Source organism: Oryzias latipes, chromosome 23, assembly GCF_002234675.1.
Source record: "Oryzias latipes chromosome 23, ASM223467v1".
NCBI lineage: Eukaryota > Metazoa > Chordata > Actinopteri > Beloniformes > Adrianichthyidae > Oryzias > Oryzias latipes.
The window spans coordinates 12,656,290-12,678,931 of NC_019881.2; the positions used below are offsets into that span (position 1 = coordinate 12,656,290).

The 22,642-nt window shown below is 41.1% G+C and overlaps 2 protein-coding genes and 1 long non-coding RNA gene across 6 annotated transcripts in view; 2 read left to right on the forward strand and 1 right to left on the reverse strand.

Annotated features, from left to right (window-relative positions):
• Window positions 1-19,095, forward strand: part of ccdc146 (coiled-coil domain containing 146) — a 58,978-nt gene extending 39,883 nt beyond the window's left edge. For both annotated transcript variants that reach the window (XM_023952483.1, XM_023952484.1), the window contains 5 exons: window positions 13,228-13,338; window positions 13,440-13,577; window positions 15,507-15,632; window positions 17,388-17,510; window positions 18,818-19,095. In XM_023952483.1, the coding sequence (XP_023808251.1) occupies window positions 13,228-13,338; window positions 13,440-13,577; window positions 15,507-15,632; window positions 17,388-17,510; window positions 18,818-19,012 (693 nt within the window). In that variant the 3' untranslated portion in view covers window positions 19,013-19,095. The remainder of the gene's footprint in view (window positions 1-13,227; window positions 13,339-13,439; window positions 13,578-15,506; window positions 15,633-17,387; window positions 17,511-18,817) is intronic.
• LOC110017599 lies at window positions 7,135-9,601 on the forward strand. Its single transcript, XR_002872797.1, has 4 exons — window positions 7,135-7,646; window positions 8,319-8,381; window positions 8,707-8,799; window positions 9,410-9,601. It is a non-coding gene; the product is annotated as an uncharacterized LOC110017599 (long non-coding RNA).
• gsap (gamma-secretase activating protein) overlaps window positions 16,640-22,642 on the reverse strand; it is a 41,401-nt gene continuing 35,398 nt past the window's right edge. For 2 of the 3 annotated variants that reach the window (XM_023952487.1, XM_023952485.1), the window contains 2 exons: window positions 21,708-21,804; window positions 16,640-21,566 (listed from right to left, as the gene is read on the reverse strand). In XM_023952487.1, the coding sequence (XP_023808255.1) occupies window positions 21,463-21,566; window positions 21,708-21,804 (201 nt within the window). In that variant the 3' untranslated portion in view covers window positions 16,640-21,462. The remainder of the gene's footprint in view (window positions 21,567-21,707; window positions 21,805-22,642) is intronic. The other variant, XM_023952486.1, reaches the window with a different exon arrangement.

Sequence of the window (22,642 nt, forward strand, 5' to 3'; positions counted from 1 at the left end):
TTGCCTTTTTATAAATTCCTGTTTTTATGTATTCTTCCCATTTCTGACTGGTCTGGTGTTTGGTTCAACATACCAGTTTTTTCTTTTTCACAGCATATATACAGTCGTCCAATTATATATTTGACCCCAAAATATAGGCCTGCACAATAAATTGCATATGTATCGTTATCGCAATAACAAGCTGTGTAATATACATATTGCAAAAGTCGGCGAAAACTGCAATGAATGGTTACCTTAGATGTGCCAAAATAATCTTTTGGCGGCTTGAAGTATTTTTACAAATCAAATAAAACCTTTTATGCATTTGACTTATCAGATGGACGCCTCCACGTTGTTGACCAATCGGATGGAGCCCTTTTATTTACTTATTTTGGAGCCTTTTTATGTTAGATGTTTGCCTCCTATGTAAACGAGGGTCATTTGGAGAATAATTGAAGTTGTGTTGACTCTTATTTAAATTAAACTGCTGCAGTAAAATGGACATGTTTTTGGTTGTTTTGCTATTTGTTCATATACCGCAAGTTATATCGTCATCGCGAAACTGATCACTAATATCGCATGTTGCGAGTTTTCCTCGCGTCGTGCAGCCCTACCAAAATACATTTTGTTTGGTTGCTGTGACCTCTCTTATTGTGTTTCCTGGACTCAAAAACAACACTGTTGTGCTGTGAGCCTTTAAACAATTTAGTATAGATGATACGTCTTCAGGGATCATAGTATTATGCAGTTGGGACTGCCAGCATGTTGACCCTAAAACACCTCAGTTATAGATATAAAATGTTTTCGGTCAAGTCCTCAAGTGCTTTTTTGATGTCTTGTGAGTCATAAGGCACTTGGCTTTTCTTCAGGGCCACGGTTGACTCTGTTTTGGAAACAATTTCCCATAAAATTATGTTTTAGGACGGTGCTCACTGTAGAGCGCTGCAATCATGGAATGGCGTAAACTTATATAGCGCTTTTCTAGGCCCAAAGCGCCTTACAGTCACAGACCCATTCATTCACCCATTCACACACACATTCACACACTTCCACCAGAGGCAAGGTGGGGTTCAGTGTCTTGCCCAAGGACACTTCGACTCATGGGGGGCAAGGCAGGAATCGAACCCGCAATCTTTTGATCAGAGGTCAACTGCCCTACCACTGTACCACGGCCACAACCTGTAACTGTTGGTGTTGTCCCAGAACCGGAAAAATTATCCAATTAAATTAGGCCGTAAAATCCTTTAAGCTCAGGCTGATTAAGGCGACTGTGGATGGCGATTCATTTGTATGCCAACCCTGGTAGTTAATGACTCATCCAGTGGACCGATGAGAAGAACTACATCTAAGGGAATAAGTAACATAAACAGTGTGTAGCTCATGTAAAGTAGCAAGGTGTGAATCTGATGAAGCACAAATAACAAAATATGTGGAAAACAAGTCAATATTAAGAGAAAGGAACTCATTAGTAAACAACAGTCAGTGGAAGACTGAGACAAACCAAGTTCCTACTTTGTGCTTGTCCTTCTTCCTGGTTTTTGCACATTTCTAGCGATAGTGAAACCAAATAGGCACATCCATCTCTTTTCAGAACCCACTTAATCGCTTTTGGGGTTACAAGGTTGCTGGAGCCTATCCCAGGCACTGTTAGGGTGGGGAACTCCTGGCCAGATCGCCGGTCCATCGCGGGGAAAAGCACATACAGTAACAGCAAAAACTCCACATGATTTGGTGTGCATAATGTAGAGCAACAAAGGCAAACAAAAATAACACACAACACAATGAATCTATTATATACTATGATTGCCAAATAGAGTTTATAAATTTATTGATAATTATGTTTTATTTAAGTTTTTGTTGTTGTTTTTTAGTTTTAGATAGTTTCCATAATCCGGTTCTCAACATTCAGGATTGAAATGTTTTTGATTTTTCAACTAATTTTAGAGCCCATATAGTGTTTATTTATTAACGTAAGGCTTGATTATAAAGGTCTGCCTTAATATTTTTGCGCTAAATAACTGAAATATTTTGTTTCATATTGATCTATGGCAGCTCATTAAAACATATCAGTTTTTGATCAGGGAAGGGCTGGACTGGATCTAAAGCTACAACTAGAGATCTTATTGGATGTATTAAAATATTCAAGTGCAACTATACGTTCTTTTTTATGCTTTTTTCTTTAGAGGAAAAAATATGGGAAAAAACAGATTTTGGAAGATAAATGGGGGGAAAAAAATCAGCAATCCTAGTATATTTGTTTGTTCATCCATGTGTTTATTCAATATTTCTCATTTTTCTCTTAAAAAAAAAAAAACAGCAAATCTTTTTCTAAGCCAGTGTTTCCCTTGTCCGCCTGGCCTCCCCAGGTACAAAAAAGTGAATCACAGGCATCTCTCCATTTGCAGGAGAATTACCACATCTATTCATTCTCCCTCTGAATGCATTCTCTGTATGAATACAATCTCAGTGCAACTGTGTGGGTGATTTATCATATATATTGTCTATTTGTATTCATCTGCAACCAGTTTATCTGTTTATTGCAGACAGACCTCCCTTCCTTTGATGGGAAATGTTGACAAAGATGGATTAGGCCATCTGTCAAGACTATTGAAGTCCAATATTCTAGGAGTGGGGGTTTCATAACTCAGAGGAATTTTAATTGCAGTTAAATAAACAAGTTGGGGTCCTGAATTTACTATGTATTTATATAATGCTGTGCTGTTGACATCCAATACTGGCTCGCATGCATCAAATGTTCACTTCTGACTCCTAAATTTCCCTTGAAGTGTTGTGTAATGACTGCAGCGTTTGGGTTTTGTGAGAAAGCGTGCATGTATCATGTATACAGAAAGGAGGAGAAAAAAAAGAGAGATCCTGACAGACTGCAGGATCCCTGAGGTGATGAGTCACGTTGTTTGTCTGCCCCTCACTTGAATCTTTGTCCAACCTGTCTGAAACTTATCACTGAGGGAAAATCCACACAGCGAACTGCATCCTGACAGCATGTGTGTGCGGGCACAGAGGTTTGTGTGTAAACGAGTCAAGATGGAAAGAGGAAAAAACAGAAAGCGTGCAACCGTCTGACATCTCACATTGTTAAATTTGACTTGTGTCACGTATATGATTCCTGTAAAATGCTTATATTTGCTTTTTAGATGCTTAAACCCTAATGGAATCTTCTAGTTACGGTTTGGCATCTTGCATATACTGTCACCTCGAGCTTTATTTTTGTTTGTTTCATCTCTGCTGCTAAGTGGGTTCAGGGTCATGGGGGCATCCATCTGCACCATGATTCCCAGACCCGGCTCCGTCAGCTTTTCCAGAAAACGTTTGCCAGCAGAGATACAGTCTTCCCAGTCAAGCAAGAAAGTGTCTTTTTGCAGTTGGGCAAGCCTGTCATGTCTTCCCGGGATGCCATTCTCAACAGATGTTCAAACCACCTTTCTTTGATCCTCTTGAACTGCATTCACGATTTGACTAAATCATTATTCGGTCTCACCTCCACCCCTTTTTACAACAGACCATAGGTTCTGTGCTTCCTCCACTTGGAGGAGTTACTCTTCCTAATCTCGAGAAAGTAATAAACATTTTTACAGCTAAGAATTAACTGAAACCCTAAGATTTGATGGTTTGGATTTTCATGCCAGCCGCTTCACACTCCAGACCTGAAGGTCTGAGCTAGATTGAATATGATCACATCATCTGCAAAAATAGAGATTCTGGGTTCCAAAGCTAAACTGCTCCACCAAATGACTGCCCCACGAAATGTCCATTAAAGTTTAGACTGTTCTACAGATGAGATTCAGTTGGGCTCTGCAATGGACTGGCAACTAGTCCGCGGTTTATTCTGACTTCACCCAACAATGGCTGGGATAGGCTCCAGCAACGCTGTGACCCCAAAAGGGTTTAAGCAGGTTTTGAAAATGGAAGATGATATTCAGTTGTTATCCCCTACATCTCATGACTCAAGTACAAAGTTCTAGTTCTTTAGAAGTATATTTTAATAAAAGAAATGATGTCTGTGAATATGTAAATATATTTATTTCATATGTTTACATTTTTTTCAAACGGTAATCAGTAGTATTCCTCTCAATTTGTCTTTTTCTGTGCATAAAGTACTTCATTTATTCAAAGTACTTATTCAAGTTATTTTCAATAATTTAGGACATTTAGTAGGAATAAATCTCGGGACTTTATTAAAAGGTCTCCAGCTATTCTGTTTTTACATATTTCTGTTATTCATTTAGCTTAATAACCTTAGTGTTTTAATTATTCAAACTTTTGTGTTATTCATTTATTATGAGTTTTTTACAGTTCAATCATTGGATGTGGTGTAAAACAAAAGCTATTGTTTAGTGGTGTGTAAATTATTCACCATTCTGGTCATTGTGTTTTTATAGACATTGTGGTAACTGATAACCAAGCTAAAATGATGCAAATGACATGCAAATCCATAGTCGACATGGAAACTGTCACATTGGCAGTGTTTTACAGCACTCACAAGCTGAGAAAGCAAGCAATGATTTGTAACTGTCAGATGAATAAGGGGGGGGAGGTAGGCAGGCAGAACTGAGACGCTGACACGGAGACAGATAAATAAAAAAGACAGGAACGTCAGAGGGAAGGCTGGCCGCAAAATGAATGCGAGCAAGGGCACCTCAAAGAGAAGGAGAGACGAGAGGGAGGTTAACAGAGATGTTCTGCGGCTCATCCATCATGCAGTGTTTAACAGACTTTGGCTGGTTACAGGGTCAGGAGAGAACACAGATCAATCTGTCTCCAATCAGATTGGTGTGTTAGTTTAGGCTGTAGCACCTAAAGAGCGTTATCTGGATTTTGGAGTGCTTTCACACTGAGCTGGTTGGTCCACACCATTGACTGTATATGAGAACTGGACTGAGTTAGTCACGTACCATAGACAAATGGCTTACTTCCGATGTAGGAACTAAATTCATTTGACATTTTTATGCAATATTGATGCCACCATGTTGGAACCAGGTGTGATCAGTAAGCAGCGATTGATCTGAGTCAACATTTCTATGGCAACTACTCTTGCCAATCTGGAGCAAGCTTGTTGAAATTTCACAAAACTACCACTTGAAAGCAAGCTTGGTAGAATCTGTCAAACCTTTTTAAACGTTCAACATGGGGGCTAACAGGCACCACCTACATTCAATCAGGCATCTGATTGGCCGGTTTATAACTTGAAAAACTTTCACTACAGTCTATGGGACTTTGGCTCTCTGAACCAGCGGGTACTTCCTATTTGGAATGTGATGGGGGAAGGGTCACCCAGTCCAGTTTTCATATACAGTCAATGGTCCACGCCAAATCTATATATATATTTTTTAAATAGTTTAATAGTTGTAAAAATTACCTTTTCTCTAAAAGTTAAGGGAAACTAGAAGCTAGAAAAATTAGACACCAACTTTTAGCCTTGCACAGACCGGTTCGTGACCGGTCTGTGATCTCAAAAAGAAAGAAGTTAAAAATAACTGCACTGAGCTATTGTGGAGTAAAAGCATCCTTAAAGCTTTGCAACCTAGTAAAAATATTCATAAAATCAATGTATATATTAACCTGATTTCATCAGTGTGCAAGCTAATTTTGTTTAATTAGACTAACAAATAGGAATGCATCCCAGAGAGAGTGAAGATCACCCTATGGAACTTTTTGAAAGAAAAAAACGCTCTTTGGTTTGTGCTGCCTCGCAAGAGAATGATACCTTGTTGCAGAAAAGCCGTTAGCGTTGGGCATTAAAGCTGTCCTGTAATAGCGATTTCAGGAGCAGTCAACGATATTGGTCCCCTCCGTAAGGGCTCTATTGCACTGAATGTGCCGCCGGCCAGCTATTTTCTGTTGTTTAATTAAAAGGAAGCTTGTGATGGAGAGTGCAGTGAGTGGCTCCTGGAAGTATTAAAGACGAGACGAGGATTGCCACAGATCCGAGTCATATTGTTTCCTCTCTGGGTCCAACATTAGAAAGCTTGGGTCTATATTTTTAGACAACATGCCTCACAAGAAACCTAGCATGGGCTAAGCCCCAGCGCCCAAAACGAAGGTCCAAACTGTCCAACCACAGTAGGATTTATTTGGCCCACAGTGGCTGAGATCACCAGTTTACGTCTGGGCCCCCTGCCCATGTTAACAGCCCTCGTCATGTGCCCGCGCTGCTACCGTACGATTTCTAGCAATTGTACAATGGCAGGGGGCGTGGCTGTCTGAAACCCTTCTATCAGTCAGTTATCGTGCTGCTGCCTTCCTACCACCCGCCTTTCACTGGACTGCCACCTTACGACCTCCAAATGTGCCCAGGCGGCCTCTGACCCATGTCAAATGATCGTCCGGGGGCCGTTTGATTTGAACTTTTTCTTAAAAGCACCTTGGCCAACACGTGACAGGAAAAAATGTGACCCGATTAGTTGCCTTAGGTGGCTGCGCAGTGGCATTTTGGGACATAGGTTGTATAGAACCGGAAAATACGTTAACAAGAGTGTGTTGCGTTGATTTGAGGGCCTTCATTTGCATGACTAGCATGAATTGTGTGGCGTGTTATTTTGAAGTTGAACTCAAATAATTTCCTTTTTATAAAAAAATGTATATTTCTTTACATATACCCTATATGTACTGTTTTCCTTCTACTTTTTGTGTCTCTTGTTTGGTTTTCCATCTCATCTAACACTCATTTTCTCACCCAATGGGCCATCTTTGCTCCCCTCCATTCTTATCTCCCCCTCAGTCTTTTATCAGTCCCTCGCCGGGCACATCTTCCTTTTCGGTCTGTCATCTTTTGACTGTCAGTCATTTCTGTCTGCCAGCATTTTCTTCTTCTTGACCTTCAGTCCGACAAACACCTTGGTTAATCACATATCAGGCCTAGAATTGCAGGTGGGGAGGGAAATTCAGCTTTTTTTTCAACCAAATGCAACAGCTTTCTGCATCTGGAAAATAGAGGCTTGATTAGTTTTATTATTTGTCCTTATAAATAGAAGCGGAAATGTTTTCTTTCTGTATTCAGTGAGTTCCTTTTTCTTCCTCCACATAAAGTGGAATAAACATCTGCTGCCATTGCAGAAGCTGTCAGGTTACAAGGCCGGTACACAGTCCCATCTCCTCTGCTTTTGCTTTCCCTGTCTTCTTCACTTTTTCTTTTTCTCTCTCCAGCCTCTCTGGGCTTCTATTAATATTTTTAATGTATTCTCCCTTTTTTTTCCCCATCTCTCCCTCTTTTGTCCTCGGCTGCGTTTTCCATCCCGTCTCTCTGCTTACTCTGTGCTGCGTGTCATGGCTTCCTGATCATCTCAGGTTTATACACCATATAGACGGCCTTTATCCTACACTGTAAACCCGGATTTCATATCTAATCAAACATTTAAAGTATAATGTACTTACACGGCTCAAATCGATTAAGTTTTGATTGCATTACTAGCAGATGTAAGTATGTTATACTAATTTGTAGACCTAGTTGAGCCAGTGAATAATTTTAAGTGAAATGGCTTCAAATTCCCAAGTTTTAGTGATGCAATGCATGATGGGAACGTGATCGCTGTCACTTTGCCGCCGAGAAGACGTCACTTTGCCGCCGTGTCCCTGCTTTTTGCCGAGAAGACGTCACTTTCTCGCCGCGCACCGGACGGTCCAGTGTCTACTAAAACTCGCCAGAGACGGTAAGTAACTTTGATTTAGCTAACGTTGCTGCTGAATCATTCAACTTAATGTTTCCGTGTTTGTGTGTTGATACAAGGGGATGCTGGTGAGTACTGGGAGGACGTTATCGGTTATCTTATCTAGGTCGGCAGCCATTTTCACCTGCTAGCTAACCAACGTTACAATTTTTTTTTCACTTGGTGCGCTGTTTGTGAGAAGTCCTAGTGAAGCAGTTTGACGTCGATGGACATTTTCATCCGTTAGGTACTTAGCTATCCAAGTAAGTCACTTTTATCACCGGAGGGGCTTTTTATGCGTAACTTTAGAGAGAAAGACGTACTTTTATTAAGTTGAACGGACATCACCGTGACCGTAACCACCTGTTTGGTGGTTTAACGTTAGCTAGCCAAATTGCCTTTTTTATTGCTTGACGCGCTCTTTGTGAACTTGGAAAACTGTCGTTTTAATCAGTCGAACTGGACAATTTCAATCTCTGTAGCGTTAGCGGGCGCCGCCTGGCTTTGAACTCTCAGTAGATTAGAGGCGCCGCAGGCGAAAACCACGCACATTCATGGCGGCGGGGATGGGAGCGCAACGTTATTTACTTTTTTTTCTTACTGGAGGGGCTTTTGTGAACAGTGTAATGCTGTTGTAACTAGTTTAACTAGACATTTTTCCACCTGTAATTTTAGCGTCTTGGTGACACAGCCCGATCCACGCTGAGCGAGGGACACGCACTCAGTGGGAAGAAGAGTGTAAGAGACCACATTGCATTGTTTTTTCCTATTAACGTTTAATGTAAATGACTTTCACCATTAATTGTATTATTGTCTTATGCATGACATGTTTTGCATTAGTGATTATTTTACCTCCAAGTGAATTGCAACACACTCACACCAAAAGAAAACAACCTGGAGGTAGTTGCACGCACAAACACACACACACATTCACACCCACTCAAACTCAGACACACACAGGCTCACACACATGGGCCACCACAAATGCATGAATGAATGGGAAACCCTGATGTGAGGATCCTTAGCAAGATACGTTTTAACTGTTGTGTCCACTATTTTGCAGACCACTGAGCCAACAGACATCAGGTGCCTTTGTCTTCGGGGACTCCCTGTCATTTTGGCGGATGATTCTTCTGCCTTCTTCAGAACATGCTCTGTAAGTTAATTTGTTTTTGTAAATGTTGCAGGTGCATGCTCCTTTTGTCTCCTTTTTAACTGTTAATGAACACTGCCATTAATTTTCAAAATTATTTGATCAGCATCAGTGTCTCCATTAAGTCTCTATTTTATGGCCAAGCAAAGATAGTTTACCCACTTTCAGTCCCAGTCCTATTGAAAAAAATGCTCCCAATAACTAAAGTTGTATGAATCCTTTTACAATTTCCCAATACGTTTTTTAACTTTACTGGCACCAGTTGGAACTTGTGAAAATGTTTTTGGGTCTAAAACTCAAATGGGGAGTTCTGATTGCAATCGATAGGTTCTGGTTGCTCCATTGGGGGGAAAAAATAAATAAATCAGCACGGCTGTGACTCAGAGTGAGTAAACTACATATTTTGGGCAAAGTGTTGCAACCTGTACAGATCTGAATATGGCATTTGATAAAAAAATCGATATTGTCCTTTTAATATAAAATACTTTCAGTGTGGTTTATGTTGTACAATGCTGATCATTATGAACAGTCACGTTATTTTTTTGCACAAAAACCATTTTCTAACTGGCATGTTTATGTTCTCTCCTTGTCAAAATGTTTCTTTCAATGATAGGATGTAACTGACAAGGACTCGTACAGTGAAACTTCAGTGGGAATTCTCTGCCTTGGTCAAGAAAATACCCAGCTCAACCCATCCAGAGTAGGGATCATCTTGGAAGGGTCTGTGGTAATTGATGAACTGTTGAACCTACCACAGGCCTTCTGTGTCCTTTTCGGCCTGATCTATGCCCTACACCTGGACTACCCCGAGTGCATGAAAAACACTTTAAACTTTATTCAGCAAGTAATGCTCAAACTGGGTAAAAGTGAACTGGTACCCAAAATTCAAACTTTGAAAAATCAGCTGGAAGCATAAATCGTGTTCAAAATGGCCCTTCTACTTTTCCAGATTTGTTTGCCACAGTTTGTAATGTTGGACTTTTATGAAAACATGTTTATTGTTGTGTAAGGTTTAGGGTACATGTGTTCTGTGGTTTTTGCACTGATTTTTGCACAGGTTTCCATGACACAGGCTTTAAAAAAATTTCATTTCAATTGAGTTTGGTATTTTAGTTACAATACCAACTAAAAGCTAAAACATTTCCCTAATAGGAGTGTAAGTTACAATACAGTTTTAATGTGATTTGTTGTGATAAGGATGTACACATTATTAACACAATAAGTGTTTTTGATGGTGCTTTGTTTTATGCAATGTTCAGGGCATGAATGACACACATTTTGCCACTGTTTCTGGCTTATGATTCAAAGTTGTTAAAGCAGGGACAATAACCCTGTAACGTAATGCTGTTTTTAAATAAAATAGTAAAAAAAACTTTTGTGTTGCATATTTTTCTTAATTGAAATGTTCTAGTTTAGCAAATGCAATGAATACAAAAGTTTAGTTACTTCAACTTAAAATAGTAAGTGGAGTAAATGTGACAATGTAATTGATATTACTAGAGATTGTAATTGAAATCAACTTGGCATTTAGTATTTTGAACTTAAAATGATAATTCCACCCTTTCATGCATTTAAGTTAAATGCACTCAAGTTTTCATAACCCATTACTTAAAAATTTTAAGGCAACCGGTTTCCTCAAATTTTTTAAGTAAATTCAACTTATCCGGGCTTACAGTGTAGTGAAAACGGGGGCGGTTTGCAATTGAGTTAACCTCACTGCTTGGATTCTGCAGCTATTTAAACAATGTGTTTGTTTGTTTTTCTAAATCTGGAGTCATTGGCTGAAATACTGGACATTAAATACCCGCTCTGATCATCTTATGATCTATTGTTCGAAGTGTTCCCAGTGGTCTTTCAATTATAATGTTGCCGTTTTTAGCCAAAATTAAAAAAAAAACTGTTATTTTCTAGGACATAGTTTCTGCAGAGCAGCAGTAAATTATTAGAATTTTGCCTCCAAGTTGTGTGTGGAACCATAGGTGTGGAGCATCCCCGTCCCCCTTCCCCTCCCCGTTGCTGAGAGCTCTCTGTTCACACTCTCTGGCTAGCTTACAGCCCTTCACACCCCCAACCTAACATTACCGGTGCAACAAAAATGGGGAGCAATCTTGGAGCCATCTAGCTGTACAGTTAAGAGCTAAATGCTAGCTTAAGATGAGGAAAATCCCAAATGGATCGACCGTGTTTCCCCCACTATAAGGCGCAAGGCAAGGCAAGTTTATTTGTATAGCACAATTCGTACACAAAGTAATTCAAGGTGCTTCACAAAACAGAAAAATGCATTAAAATCACAATACATCATAGAAATAATCAACGTAAAATTTACTTTAAAAGAAAAGAAAAGAAAATTTGAAAATTGATTTAAAAATAAAGGAAGGAAAGGAAAGAAAAAGTGCAGATAGGACCTTTCAGTCATATACACGGCTGAACAGAAATGTTTTAAGTCTAGATTTGAACATGGACACAGAAGAGGCCTGTCTTACGACTTCAGGGAGGCTGTTCCAGATTTTAGCTGCAGAATATTGAAACGCTGATTCCCCTTGTTTAGTTCTGACTCTGGGAATCAACAGGAGGCCGGTCCCTGAGGTCCTCAGAGTACGAGATGGTTCATATGGCACTCACATGTCAGAGATGTACTTTGGTGCTCGGCCATGGAGAGACTTGTACACAAGCACCATTGATGACTGATCTATTTTCAAACTTCTGTCATATATAAGGTGGACTGAACTATAGAGTGCATTGAGACAGAAGAGTCAGAGATAAATCCATCTGTCAGACTTAAATATCTGCGTTCACAGTAGCCCAATTCTAGAACTTGTTTGTAACACGCTACACATACATATGTATTTACAAAAACCATAACTTATTGAAACAAGCAAAAAACAGATTGATACGGCTAAAACAAACTGTAACTCTAACTACCAACCTTGTTAGTAACACATAATAACCACAAGGTCCAAAACTGCTACACATTAGCAGCGTTGGCGCATTCACAACACCACCCAACCGAGCATTTGACAGAGCGCCGTGTACCTCTCAAAACAGCTGTGACATCATAAATACAACCAGAATTAATCCTATAAGGCACTACAACTTAAAAGCTTTTTTTGAAAAACATTAACGCTTTTAAGTGCGTCTTTTAGTACAGAGTATACAAGTGGTGGATGCATCAGAATGGAGCAGAGCAAGGAGCTCGGGGCACACCCAGTGTATTTTCTACCTCACAAATGCGCTCCAAATTTCCAACAATTTGTCTTTAATCTCAAAGAAAAATTGCATTTACCTTCAGATTTTCAGAAGTAATTTTTCCTAAAAAGTCGCATTGTTTTAATAAATGAAGGACCCTGGGAGTATTTCAGGCAGGCAACTCTAGCAGTGGGTTTACCTGGTTACTCCTCCCTGAGGGCGGTTCAGTTTAAATAACTCACCTGTTCAGCGTCCTGTGGTGTGCGCTCCATTCCTTCTCCTCCATTTCCTCGAGCTCTGCGTTTGTCACCCCACTCCACCCTTCCACCTGTGAGCTCCATTAGGGGTAGTTTAATACCCAAAGTTTTCTATGGAGATCTTTGATTTATGTATCTGAACGGAGCCTTATGCCAAACTACGAAATATGGAAATAGATCTTCTTTACTGCATGTTCTCTGACTGAAAAATGACTTACCGGTATGTTTTTCTCTCTTTATATATTTGCTTTTTAATTTCTAATTTTTATGACTAATTAATTTACGTTTCAAAGTTAGTATTAATAAAAAATGTAAATTTCATTTTATTTAATACAAGTGTATTCTATGCTGTTATTTTAAACAGAAAATTATCTATCATCCTTTTTTAGTTGTTGAATTGTCGTTTAAATCCAGCGTTCAAAGATGCAAAAAACAAACAAGCGGTCAAAAGTTTTGATTTGTAGCATCTAAGTGGTAAATCCATGTGTCATGTCAGCTCTTCTTGTCTTCCACCAGCTTCCTTCCTTCCTTTTTTTTGTCTTTCAGAAGAAGGGTGTCAGATAAAGGCGTGAGTCTGAACCGCCCCCTGCTCGGCTCTTTCACTGCCTTGCTTTTAGTCTCTTCATCCTTTTGACTCATCTTCTTTGTGCTCCCTCGTCTTCCCCTGCTTCCCCTTCTATTTCTGCTGCCTTAAGGGTTGTCAGAAAAAAAAGAACTTGGTTCCTGAGGGAACTCATGGCTTCTGAAATTTCCGTTTCTCTTATCGCATTTTGCCAGTGACATGTCCCATCTTTGCTCTACATATAACTAAGAAGGTTTTTGCTTTTTCTTTAAATCCCAGGGTACCAAGTATCTTAAATGCTCACAGGAAAGGACTCCCTTTTTTAGACTTCAACATAATCTTTAAACAGTATACCCCCTTTTGTCTAGTTGTATATGAATGTGTTGAGAGATTTCCTTTTTCTCTTTTTATTTCGGTGTCTGCCAGTTGTCAGAAGCCAGCGACAAGACTTTAGAAAGTGTGAATCGAGAGGCTGATTTCACAGAGCTGAAGAGCAAAGTCCCCTCATCTGTGGAGCTGGTTAAGAAAATGGAGCAGGTATTTTGACATTTTTCTGCCGGGAAGGTTTTACAAAGTTCTGTTGGAACTCTTACAGCTGCTCTGTGCATATGTGTGTGTTTGTGTGTTTGTGCACGCAGCTCGAGGGAAATCTAGCGGAGCGTGAGAGGCAGTTGCTGGAAAAAGAACTCCTGGTGGAGCAGGTGACCCGGCTGACGAAGCCGCTTGGGGAGCAGGCTGAGAACTACCAGCAGGACAGCCTCTCGCTGGCGAAGAGGGTACAGATCCATCTAGGAAGAGAGCAGAGGCTGGGACTCATGCACACACACACACACACAACTGTGTGTTTGTAAGCAGGGGTGTATGTTTGCAGCTGTGTGTCTGCAGGTGTGAAAGTGTGTTTGTGTATTTAGAGGCATGTTTATTTGCAGGTATGTGTGCGCATCTGCAGGTGTGAAGGTGTGTTTACAGCTTTGTGTCTGGAGGTGTGTGTGTGTGTGTGTGTGTGTTTGCAACTGTGTGTTTGCAGGTTTGTTTATTTAGAGGTATTATGTGTGTGTCTGCAGGTATATTTGTGTACATCTCCAAGTGTAAAGGTGTGTGTGTGTGTGTGTGTTTGCAGCTGTGAGTCTGCAGGTGTGTGTATTTAGTGGTATGTGCATTTGCAAGTAGGTGTGCGTCTGCAAGTGTGTGTGCTAGTGCCAAGGTGTGTTCGCAGATGAGTCTGTCTACAGGTGTTTGTGTCTTTGAGGGTTCAGGTTAGGCCTGCACAATATACCGCAAATTTATCGTTATCGCAATATCCAGCTCTGCAATATGCATATCGCAAAAGACGGCGAATATCGCAATAAATCGCAAACCCAAAATGTGTTAAAACAATCTTCTAGCAGCTTGAAGCATTTAACGAATCAAATAAATCCCTTTATGCTTTGACCAATCAGATGGACGCCTTCCCATTGTTGACCAATCAGATGGAGGCCTATTATGTTAACCCTGGTCCTGAAGAGCCTCAACCCTGCCTGTTTTCCAGCTCTCCTTAACCAGCTTGCTGTTGATTGGCTGACTCAAGTGATTTCACATCCTGATTGACTGAACATACCTGATTTTGGTTATCATTATCGAGCAGTCTAGGGAGAATTGGAAAACAGACAGGGTTGAGGCTCTTCAGGACCAGGGTTAGCCACCCTGACGTTTGTCCCCCATGTCGATGAGGGTCATTTGGAGTATAATTTTTAAACTGTTGCAATGAAATGGGAATGATGTTTTTGTTTATTTTTCTATTTGTTTATTTACCGCAGATTTATCGTTATCGCAATATTGATCACTAATATCGCATATCGCAAGTTTTCCTCATATCGTGCAGCCCTAGTTCAGGTGTGTGTGTGTGTGTCTGTCAGGTAGGGGTGTGTTTGTGTCTGCATCTGTGTGTCTGCAGGTGTGTGTTTGTGTGTATGTGTCTGCATCTGTGTGTCTGCAGGTAGGGGTGTGTTTGTGTCTGCAGGTGTGTGTCTGCAGGTGTGTGCGTGTGTTTGTGTCTGCATCTGTGTGTCTGCAGGTGTGTGTGTGTGTTTGTGTCTGCATCTGTGTGTCTGCAGGTGTGTGTGAGTCTGCAAATTTTTATATACATATATAATATGTGTCTACTTTATATTCATTCCTGTTTACTTAAAGGAATGTCATAATGGTAAAATACAAAAGCAAAATATTTGTAAAACATACAAATAAAAAATGTATCCCCCCTCCCCTTTTTTTATTTTAGAGAACTTGTAATATTATGTGAAGTGATAAAAGTGGGGGCATTTAGAGGGCAAATTTTAATAGATCATCTGATAGTTTGAGTTTTCTGTCAAGGTGCAAAAATATTATTACTCAAATATAAGTAAATAATGTAAAATATATAAAGTGGGTGTGAACTTTGATCTAGTAACAAAGGACTTGGTGGGTAATTGCTCCCTTCTGATACCTGCCACTAGTGGTCATTTAAGGAACTGCAACATGTGGTAATTCCATGTTAGCAAAACGTCACAAATAAATAATATTTCATTTCTATCCAAAATCTGAATACGCAGAGTTAGAGATGCTGCCCTTTCTAAAAAGAAATGATCCTGTGTGGTCATGTTCCTTCTTGCACCTCATCTATGGACTGAATGCGTAGACCATGAAAGGCTTTTCTAATCAATACTCGTCTTTTTGTTTCTTGTTTCTAGCTGAATGAAGTCCGGACTCATCTGATCGACACCAACCAGCGCATAATGGCGGTTTCTGCAGAACTGTCCGTCAAGCAGGCTGATGCTTCGTGTGAGCAGCAGCAGATCAAAGAGAAGGAAGTCCAGGTCAGAGATCCACATCACCGTGCCGAACAAAAGTCCTCCTGCTTCCCTCAAACCCTCACCGTCTTCAGCTTCCTTGCTGTCTCCTTTCATTGATCGCTGATTGAAGAGAATGATCCGTTCTTCACTCTCTTAGTAAAGCCACAAAAGATGCAACCACATAGAAACAGCTATCCTCTTTGTGGTAAACGGCGTCTCCTTCTATCGCGATTCGCTCCCTTCTAAGAAGAGCCAAAGCATTTTACAGTCCTAACTATCCATGCATACATACATTTACACACCTATAAGCAATTGTCTTGCTCAAGGACGCTTTGACACATGGCAACCAAACCTGTGATCTTCCAATCAGAGGTTGATCGCTCCACCTGTGCATCACGGCTGCCAAAAAAACATCAGCAAATTCTGCAACAGCAGATGCAATCAAAGTGCTAGCAACGTGAAAATGTCCAATAATTCTATGAATATTTAGCGGTTGTGCTAAACTCTGGGTCATTGCTACTCCACAAAAAAAATAAGTCCGGTCTGAAATAAACGTGAGCTGCTTTATGGTCTGATAATGAAATTCTAATGGGATTTTTATCACTTTTTATTTCATATGAGAACCTGAGAAAGGTGAGAAATCTATTGCCCTTTGTAACCATAGCAACCAGTTCCACGAGGCACAAGTTAGGTATTATTAGCTTTGTTAAGTTCCTCCTCATATGAAGCGACGCCTCCATCTGAAGCACTTTTTCTGTGTTTTACCTTTTGGGATTAAAGCTGCAGCTTAATCCATGTCAGCAGTCACTGTTTAATAGAACAAAAAACAGAATCTGTGCTGAAAACTGCTGCCTGTTTGATCAGAAACAGGATAGAAGATCAATCATAAATCATGACTTAAAGCCTGCAAGCAGCCTGTGAGATTAAAAAAAAGTTTAAACCTTGAATATAAACCAATATTTTTAAGCATTTGACGCGTAATATTATACGACAGGATTGTAAAATTGGCTCAAAAAGGCGTAATTTCAATAAGAACAGAAATAAAAGAGATTTATTATGAATTAATAAAGTATCATAACCAGTTAGAGATCTCAAATGCAACTTTTAGCACAAAAATATTGACAATCTGAGCAAAGGATTTTCGTTTTATTCTTGATCTACTACATAGCATTATTTGTTTACTTATTTACCTCAGAACAATTACAAAATCAAAACAATACAGGCAAACCTTTATTGTGGAAATAAAAGGAGAACTGAAAGAAGAAAGTTATATTTTTACCCTTATTACTTATTTATTACTTCCGTTCTCCTCTCTCAAAACAATAAACAAAAAGAAAAATATATAACCGAAAAATTAACACCAACTAATGTGGATTCTTTAGTTTAAAAACGAAATACAGCAATCATTTTTCTTCTTCTCACATGTTCTGCTTTCTCGTCAGGTGGACAGGTATCCTTCCATTCGCTCAAACTATCCCCAACCATTCCTCTTCTGCCGCCGTGCTTGAACCTTGGGGCGTGTCTCTGCTTCCATGCAGTTGGAGTTTGTTGCCGTTTTTCTGATCTGGGTGAACCTACAGGGTTTTGTTGTTGTCAGAAACTGCAGATGTGTGAGGATTCTGAATCCACATGCAGTCACAGTATTCAGGGAGTGTCAGGAGCTGCTGTCCGTCTGCGACTGTGAATGTTCGTTTCGACAGGAACCCGACCATCTGGCTCTGAATGGAGCCACGGAGGGAAAGGAATACAAAGTGATCGATCCTTTTGCTGTGTTTCCAGATGGAGCAGTGCCAGCGTCGGCTGGAGCAGGGCTTGTCACCACATCCCGAAATAGAGGAGGAGTGGAAGAGGAGGCTCCGGGACAAAAGGAGGAGACAGAAGGACAAAGAAGAGAAGGAGAAGGTAAAAACAAAAGAATTTGGGATATTTGAGGAGCAAGATCGACTGGGGTTCTGAGGAAGATGCTGTGAAAACTGTAACGGCCTTGAAATGAACTATTTTCAACACCTGCACACTGGAGATGATTGGCAGAAGAGGGGAAAAACAACAAGGAAAATGGCACAAACAGGAATTCTAAGACGTGTCTTCAGCCCGTCTGTTGCAGAACAGAAATGTGTCTTCACATTCTTCCTCCTGTTTCCATCCCAGCTGACACAGCAACGCTCCAACTCCAGAAAACTCAAACAGGAAGAAACGCTCGTCCTTTCAATCTGCGGTGACACAAAAACCTCCATTCCATTGTTAGACCTCATTAGACTGGTCAGTCCCTTCCACTCCTCCGTTTAACATTCAAACCACACACACACCCTCCAGTTGTCTCGGCCGCGCCCCTCAGATCGCACGCCAGCGGGGGGGGGAACAGCCCATATGCACCAGAGCGCCGCCGTCTCTTTGAAGCCTCGGCGAGGGGTTTGGCCACAGTTCGTCTGCATGCTGTTGTGGGAGTGACAGTCAACGGCAATGGCAGGAGGAAATGTGCAACCGTCCCCCATGGTTACCCGCTGATCCATCTCCCACGCCACAGCGCCAATCAATCCCGCACACAACTGTCGGCGTTCTGTAGAGCGAGTTTGTGCTTTATTAAACAGAGTGTTCTCCTCCAAAGTGGAAATAGACCCTAAACTTAAAGAGAATGCCAGTGATGTCATTGCATTAAGGAGGTTTATTTACCTTTTTAGGAGTTTTATTTCTTAAGATTTTGAAGCAGTTGTGGAAAAGGAAGACTAGTTTAGAGACTCAGTAAAGGTAACCCCTAAGTTTGGGAAGTAAGACTGATTATTATTGTCTGTAATGTTGCTGTAAAAGAAGCTAAACCAACTTTTAGCATCAAAATTTGGGTTAAAAAAAAAAAGCAATCAAGTTTACAGATTTTAATATGACTTTGCAGGAGAAACACTTTCAAATTAAGAGTCACCAACTTCCTGTATGAAGCAGCTTTAAAAACAAAAGGACCAAGAGATGGATGACTTGTAGTTTTAATTAAGCATGTTAAAACTTCAAATGATTTAACGATAACAAATGATACTTGCGGCCTTTAACATCTAAATAAATGGTAAACTTATTTAGAGTTTTTCTAACTTTAACCCTTTAACACTATTCAACCTTTTATGCTGATCAGATGAATCAGCGGACTCTGACGTGGAGAAAAGCAGCTTCGGTTATTCGCAGGTAACGCAGGTTCCAGTGACCTGCTTCTTCTATGTCCACAGCTCGCCGGCGAAGACAAGTGGAGGCATCTGCAGAGCGGGAAACGCACCACCGCCAACATCCGGCCCAACGCCTACATCCCCGAGAACGACACGCTTCCTCTGCCCAAACCGTACGGCGCCATGGCCCCTTTCAAGCCGTCCCAACCCGGGGCCAACATGAGACACTTTGCAAAGACGCCACATGCTTCCACGTGACGGGGAGGTGCTTGCTTTGAAATTCTACGTCAGCTCAGAACTCATTAGAAGTTAAAAACATAAAAAAAGAGAAATGTCTGCTACACTGAGTTCTCTTCTAATTGCTGCGTCCTCCCTGCTTTGCATCCTTGCAACCTCACATCTGGTCCAACTTGTTTCCCTTTTTTCTGTCAAATTTACCGGCAATGTTTCCACTCATCCAGCAGTTACACCGCACCCTGCCAGTGAGACACAGCCGAGGGAACCGGGGGGGGGGGGGTTGGTTGCATAATGTTCACAAGTTTCCCGTTAATTTCAGTGCCTGGCAACCCACCTCCAGCCGCTCGGACTCCTTCTCTCTTATAGATGAATTGATTTTTCCGGGATGCTGAAATATTCCTTGTTTGTGCTCCCCCTCTTCAAAGGTTTTTAAATCTTTGAATAAACAGGTGGGGGGGGGGGGGGGGGTTGTTTAATGCTTTGAGTGATTGATCCAGAAGAGGGAAAGCTTGGGTAACGAAAGAGCATAAAGAATGACGAGAGGAAATGGAAATGAAGCCAGTGGCAGTGAGAAGGGAAAAAAAGGCAAAGGGATTAAAGAGAAGCTGTAAATTGGCTGGAGAGTTCAGAGATGCTAACTTGTGACTGAAAACCAGTCCATTCCCTTTGAAGAAAAAAATTCTAACCAACATGTGATCCTCCCAGCATGTGGCACGCACACAATTTAGTTGAGTGAGTCAAATGAAAGTTTTGGATAAATGGCTGAAAGACGTCTGGATGTCCAGCTCAGGCGGAAACGGTGCTCGTCTGACGGACGCGTCTTAGGAGGAAACCCGCAGGCGGGATGTGTGTGATCCTCCATTGCTGCTGCTGCCAGCTTCCAGATGACCCCCCCCCGACTGTTAGACAGCTCCATAACTGACTGCATAACTGGGTGTGGGGGAGGCAATCATCCGGGAAATGAGTGATTTGTTCATCCTTCAGTAATAGAGGTTAAAAAAAAAGAAAAGTCCCGGACTTTTAGCTGTTCTCAAGAACAGAACAGCTCACTCCTGCCTCTGTTCTGCCCCTCGCCCTCTTAATTACATCAATGGGGGCTGGGATGGTTCCCCGATTTATCTTGGGGCTCCACAGCTGCTCTGAAGCAAATTAATTGGTAACAGTAAAGCTCTGCTGTCCTGTGCTCTACAGAAAAAGGGGGGAAAAAACTCTTTTAAAAAGCTGTTTCTGAGAAAAACGTATTTCCTGGTTTTGGAGTTCAATTTTAGTGGGACAAATATAATTACACATCTAATATACACATAGACAATCTTTATGTGGTTAGGCCTTAGTCACAAGTGCCCTAACGGGCTGATTCGAGCTGTTTGTGGGCACAAAATGGTCAAACCTGTGGGGGGCACGCGGTAGAAACCCGTTGGGGAATATCCAAATTATGGGCCGATCCATCGGCGAGCCCGTAGAGCAAAAAAAATGTTTGTGCACATCTTTTCTACGGGCATGCTGCGGGGGACAGGTCGTCGTGGACACTCCAACAGCACGCAAGGGAAGGTGAGACGCAATCGTGTCGTACCGTTTTTTTTCAACCCCACTGGACGCTGTGTAAGGGCCCTGTTAGTGCTGTTCATGTGATATTTTAACTACCTTTTATTAAACCAGGTAAGCTATTAAGAACATGTTCTAATTTACAAGAACAACCTGGGTGTGACGCACCTACATTAACCATACAAACAATTGATGATGCACTAATCACACACACAACAATGGTACGTTCCATTTTTATGTCAGTCCTTAACCCTTGTGCATCGACCCTTGTTCAGATGACCCCACAAGACAGTGAAATCCTATCCACCTTTGTCATGGTAGGGAGAACACGTCAATGTAAGGGTGGGGTCATCTGGACCCCACAAGATAGCACAAGGGGTAAAGTGGTCGCATGAGCTTTTAGGGCGCTCCCCTCAAGACTCCTGTCTACGGCTCTTCATGGGTCCGGACAACCCAGAACCCACAGCATCCGTAGGAGTGAATGTGACCCGGACTCAACCTCCGTCCCCATTTGTCCTCAAAACGTCCCTGATTTTGTTCTGATTGGATGACTTTAAAGCCTGATGGGACCTGAATGGAAGCGTTCAGCCTGATGGTTTTGTGTTTTTTTCAACAGGTGAGGGTGGCTTCCAGGAAAAAAACTGTTGCTGCAATGAGTTAGCTGCCTGCACTTATTGATTTGATGTTTCCAGATGAATTTCCTGCTTTCGGTTAACACATACATTCCCGCGCCTCTTAGGCTTCGATTTTTTTTTTTTTTTCCTGAAGAGCAGACTAAGTCCCCCGCCCTCATTTGTCATCGGACAGCAAGAGCTTGTTTACTCTGCATCTGAACTGGTAGTCATCCATCAGCTCCACTTGTCCTTAAAGCCTCCTGGCGGAGACGACCCCCCGATCGCCCGTCTCTCCTCTGCGCTCTTCGCCAGCCCTCATTTTTTCTCTAAGCCCAGCAGGATGAGCGTCTGCATCAGAGCCGTCTCCTCCACAAACCTGGCATCCACGTTCTCCTGCTCCTCGAACGGGTTCGGAGCTGCTGGGAGTCAACCGGTGAAGGTAATAAGAAAAGAAAAAAATTCAACCACCTCCTGTCTCGACTTTTAAACGATAAAGGCTGCAGAGTTTTAATCCTCTAAAGGCCTCGCTATCTGAACTGAACAGGATGCACACACATTACCTTGCGCCTCAATATCAGAGAGTGTATTTGCCAGGTAGGTAAGAGGCAGGAACTCGTGTCTGAAGCCAGGCTTTTCTCTGCCAGCAGCAGCAATTCCCTGAGGAGGAGGGCAAAGAAAACACACAGATGAGCTTTCTAAATGATACAAACTCCTGCAGTACAGGAAACGAGTCACCTTTGCTCTTTTTAGTGATAAAGCAGAAAGCAGCCATGGTCCTCTTGGTTTAAGGCATCACCAAATATGCTTCAAACAGCAAAGCATTTTATTAACCTGAATTTCTGTTTTTTTACATCGATTTCTGGGTCATTTCTGCAAAGTGTCAGGAAACCGCCCTCATCTTTAGTGTTAGCGGGTCAAAATTGACCCGTGATTTAACTCAACTTGAAAACAATAAAAGACACTAATATTACTAATTAAAAGTACATCTTTTATCTTACAGTATACTAATCCTTTTCATTATAAAAACTTTGAATTGACTCATATTTTTTATAGTGAGAAAACCTATTATTATAATATCAACAGTGGTTTGAGGAAGATTTCTTATTTCTTCCATGTTTTCAATGTTTCCTGTCATCAAACACATTTACATATGAGTCAAAAACAACAAACGCTACAATAAAATGCACTTTTCAAATAAAAGCTTTTATTATTATGGGAGAAAAGAACTTAAACCTTTATTGCTCTGTGTGAAAAACTGATTGCCCCTTTAGCTAAAGCCTTCCTTAACTTTGGTTTATCCAACCTGAGTTTCAGTTCTCTGGCCACACCCAAACCAGTAATCCCAATCAAGTAATCCCTAAAATAGGACCAAAAGATCCTGAAAACCTAGAGATCATGCTAAAGTCTAAAGACATTCAGGAGCAAATTCATTTTAATGAAACCAACTATATTTGAAATACAACTGCTAATTGAAAAATGAAACCATAAATGTATT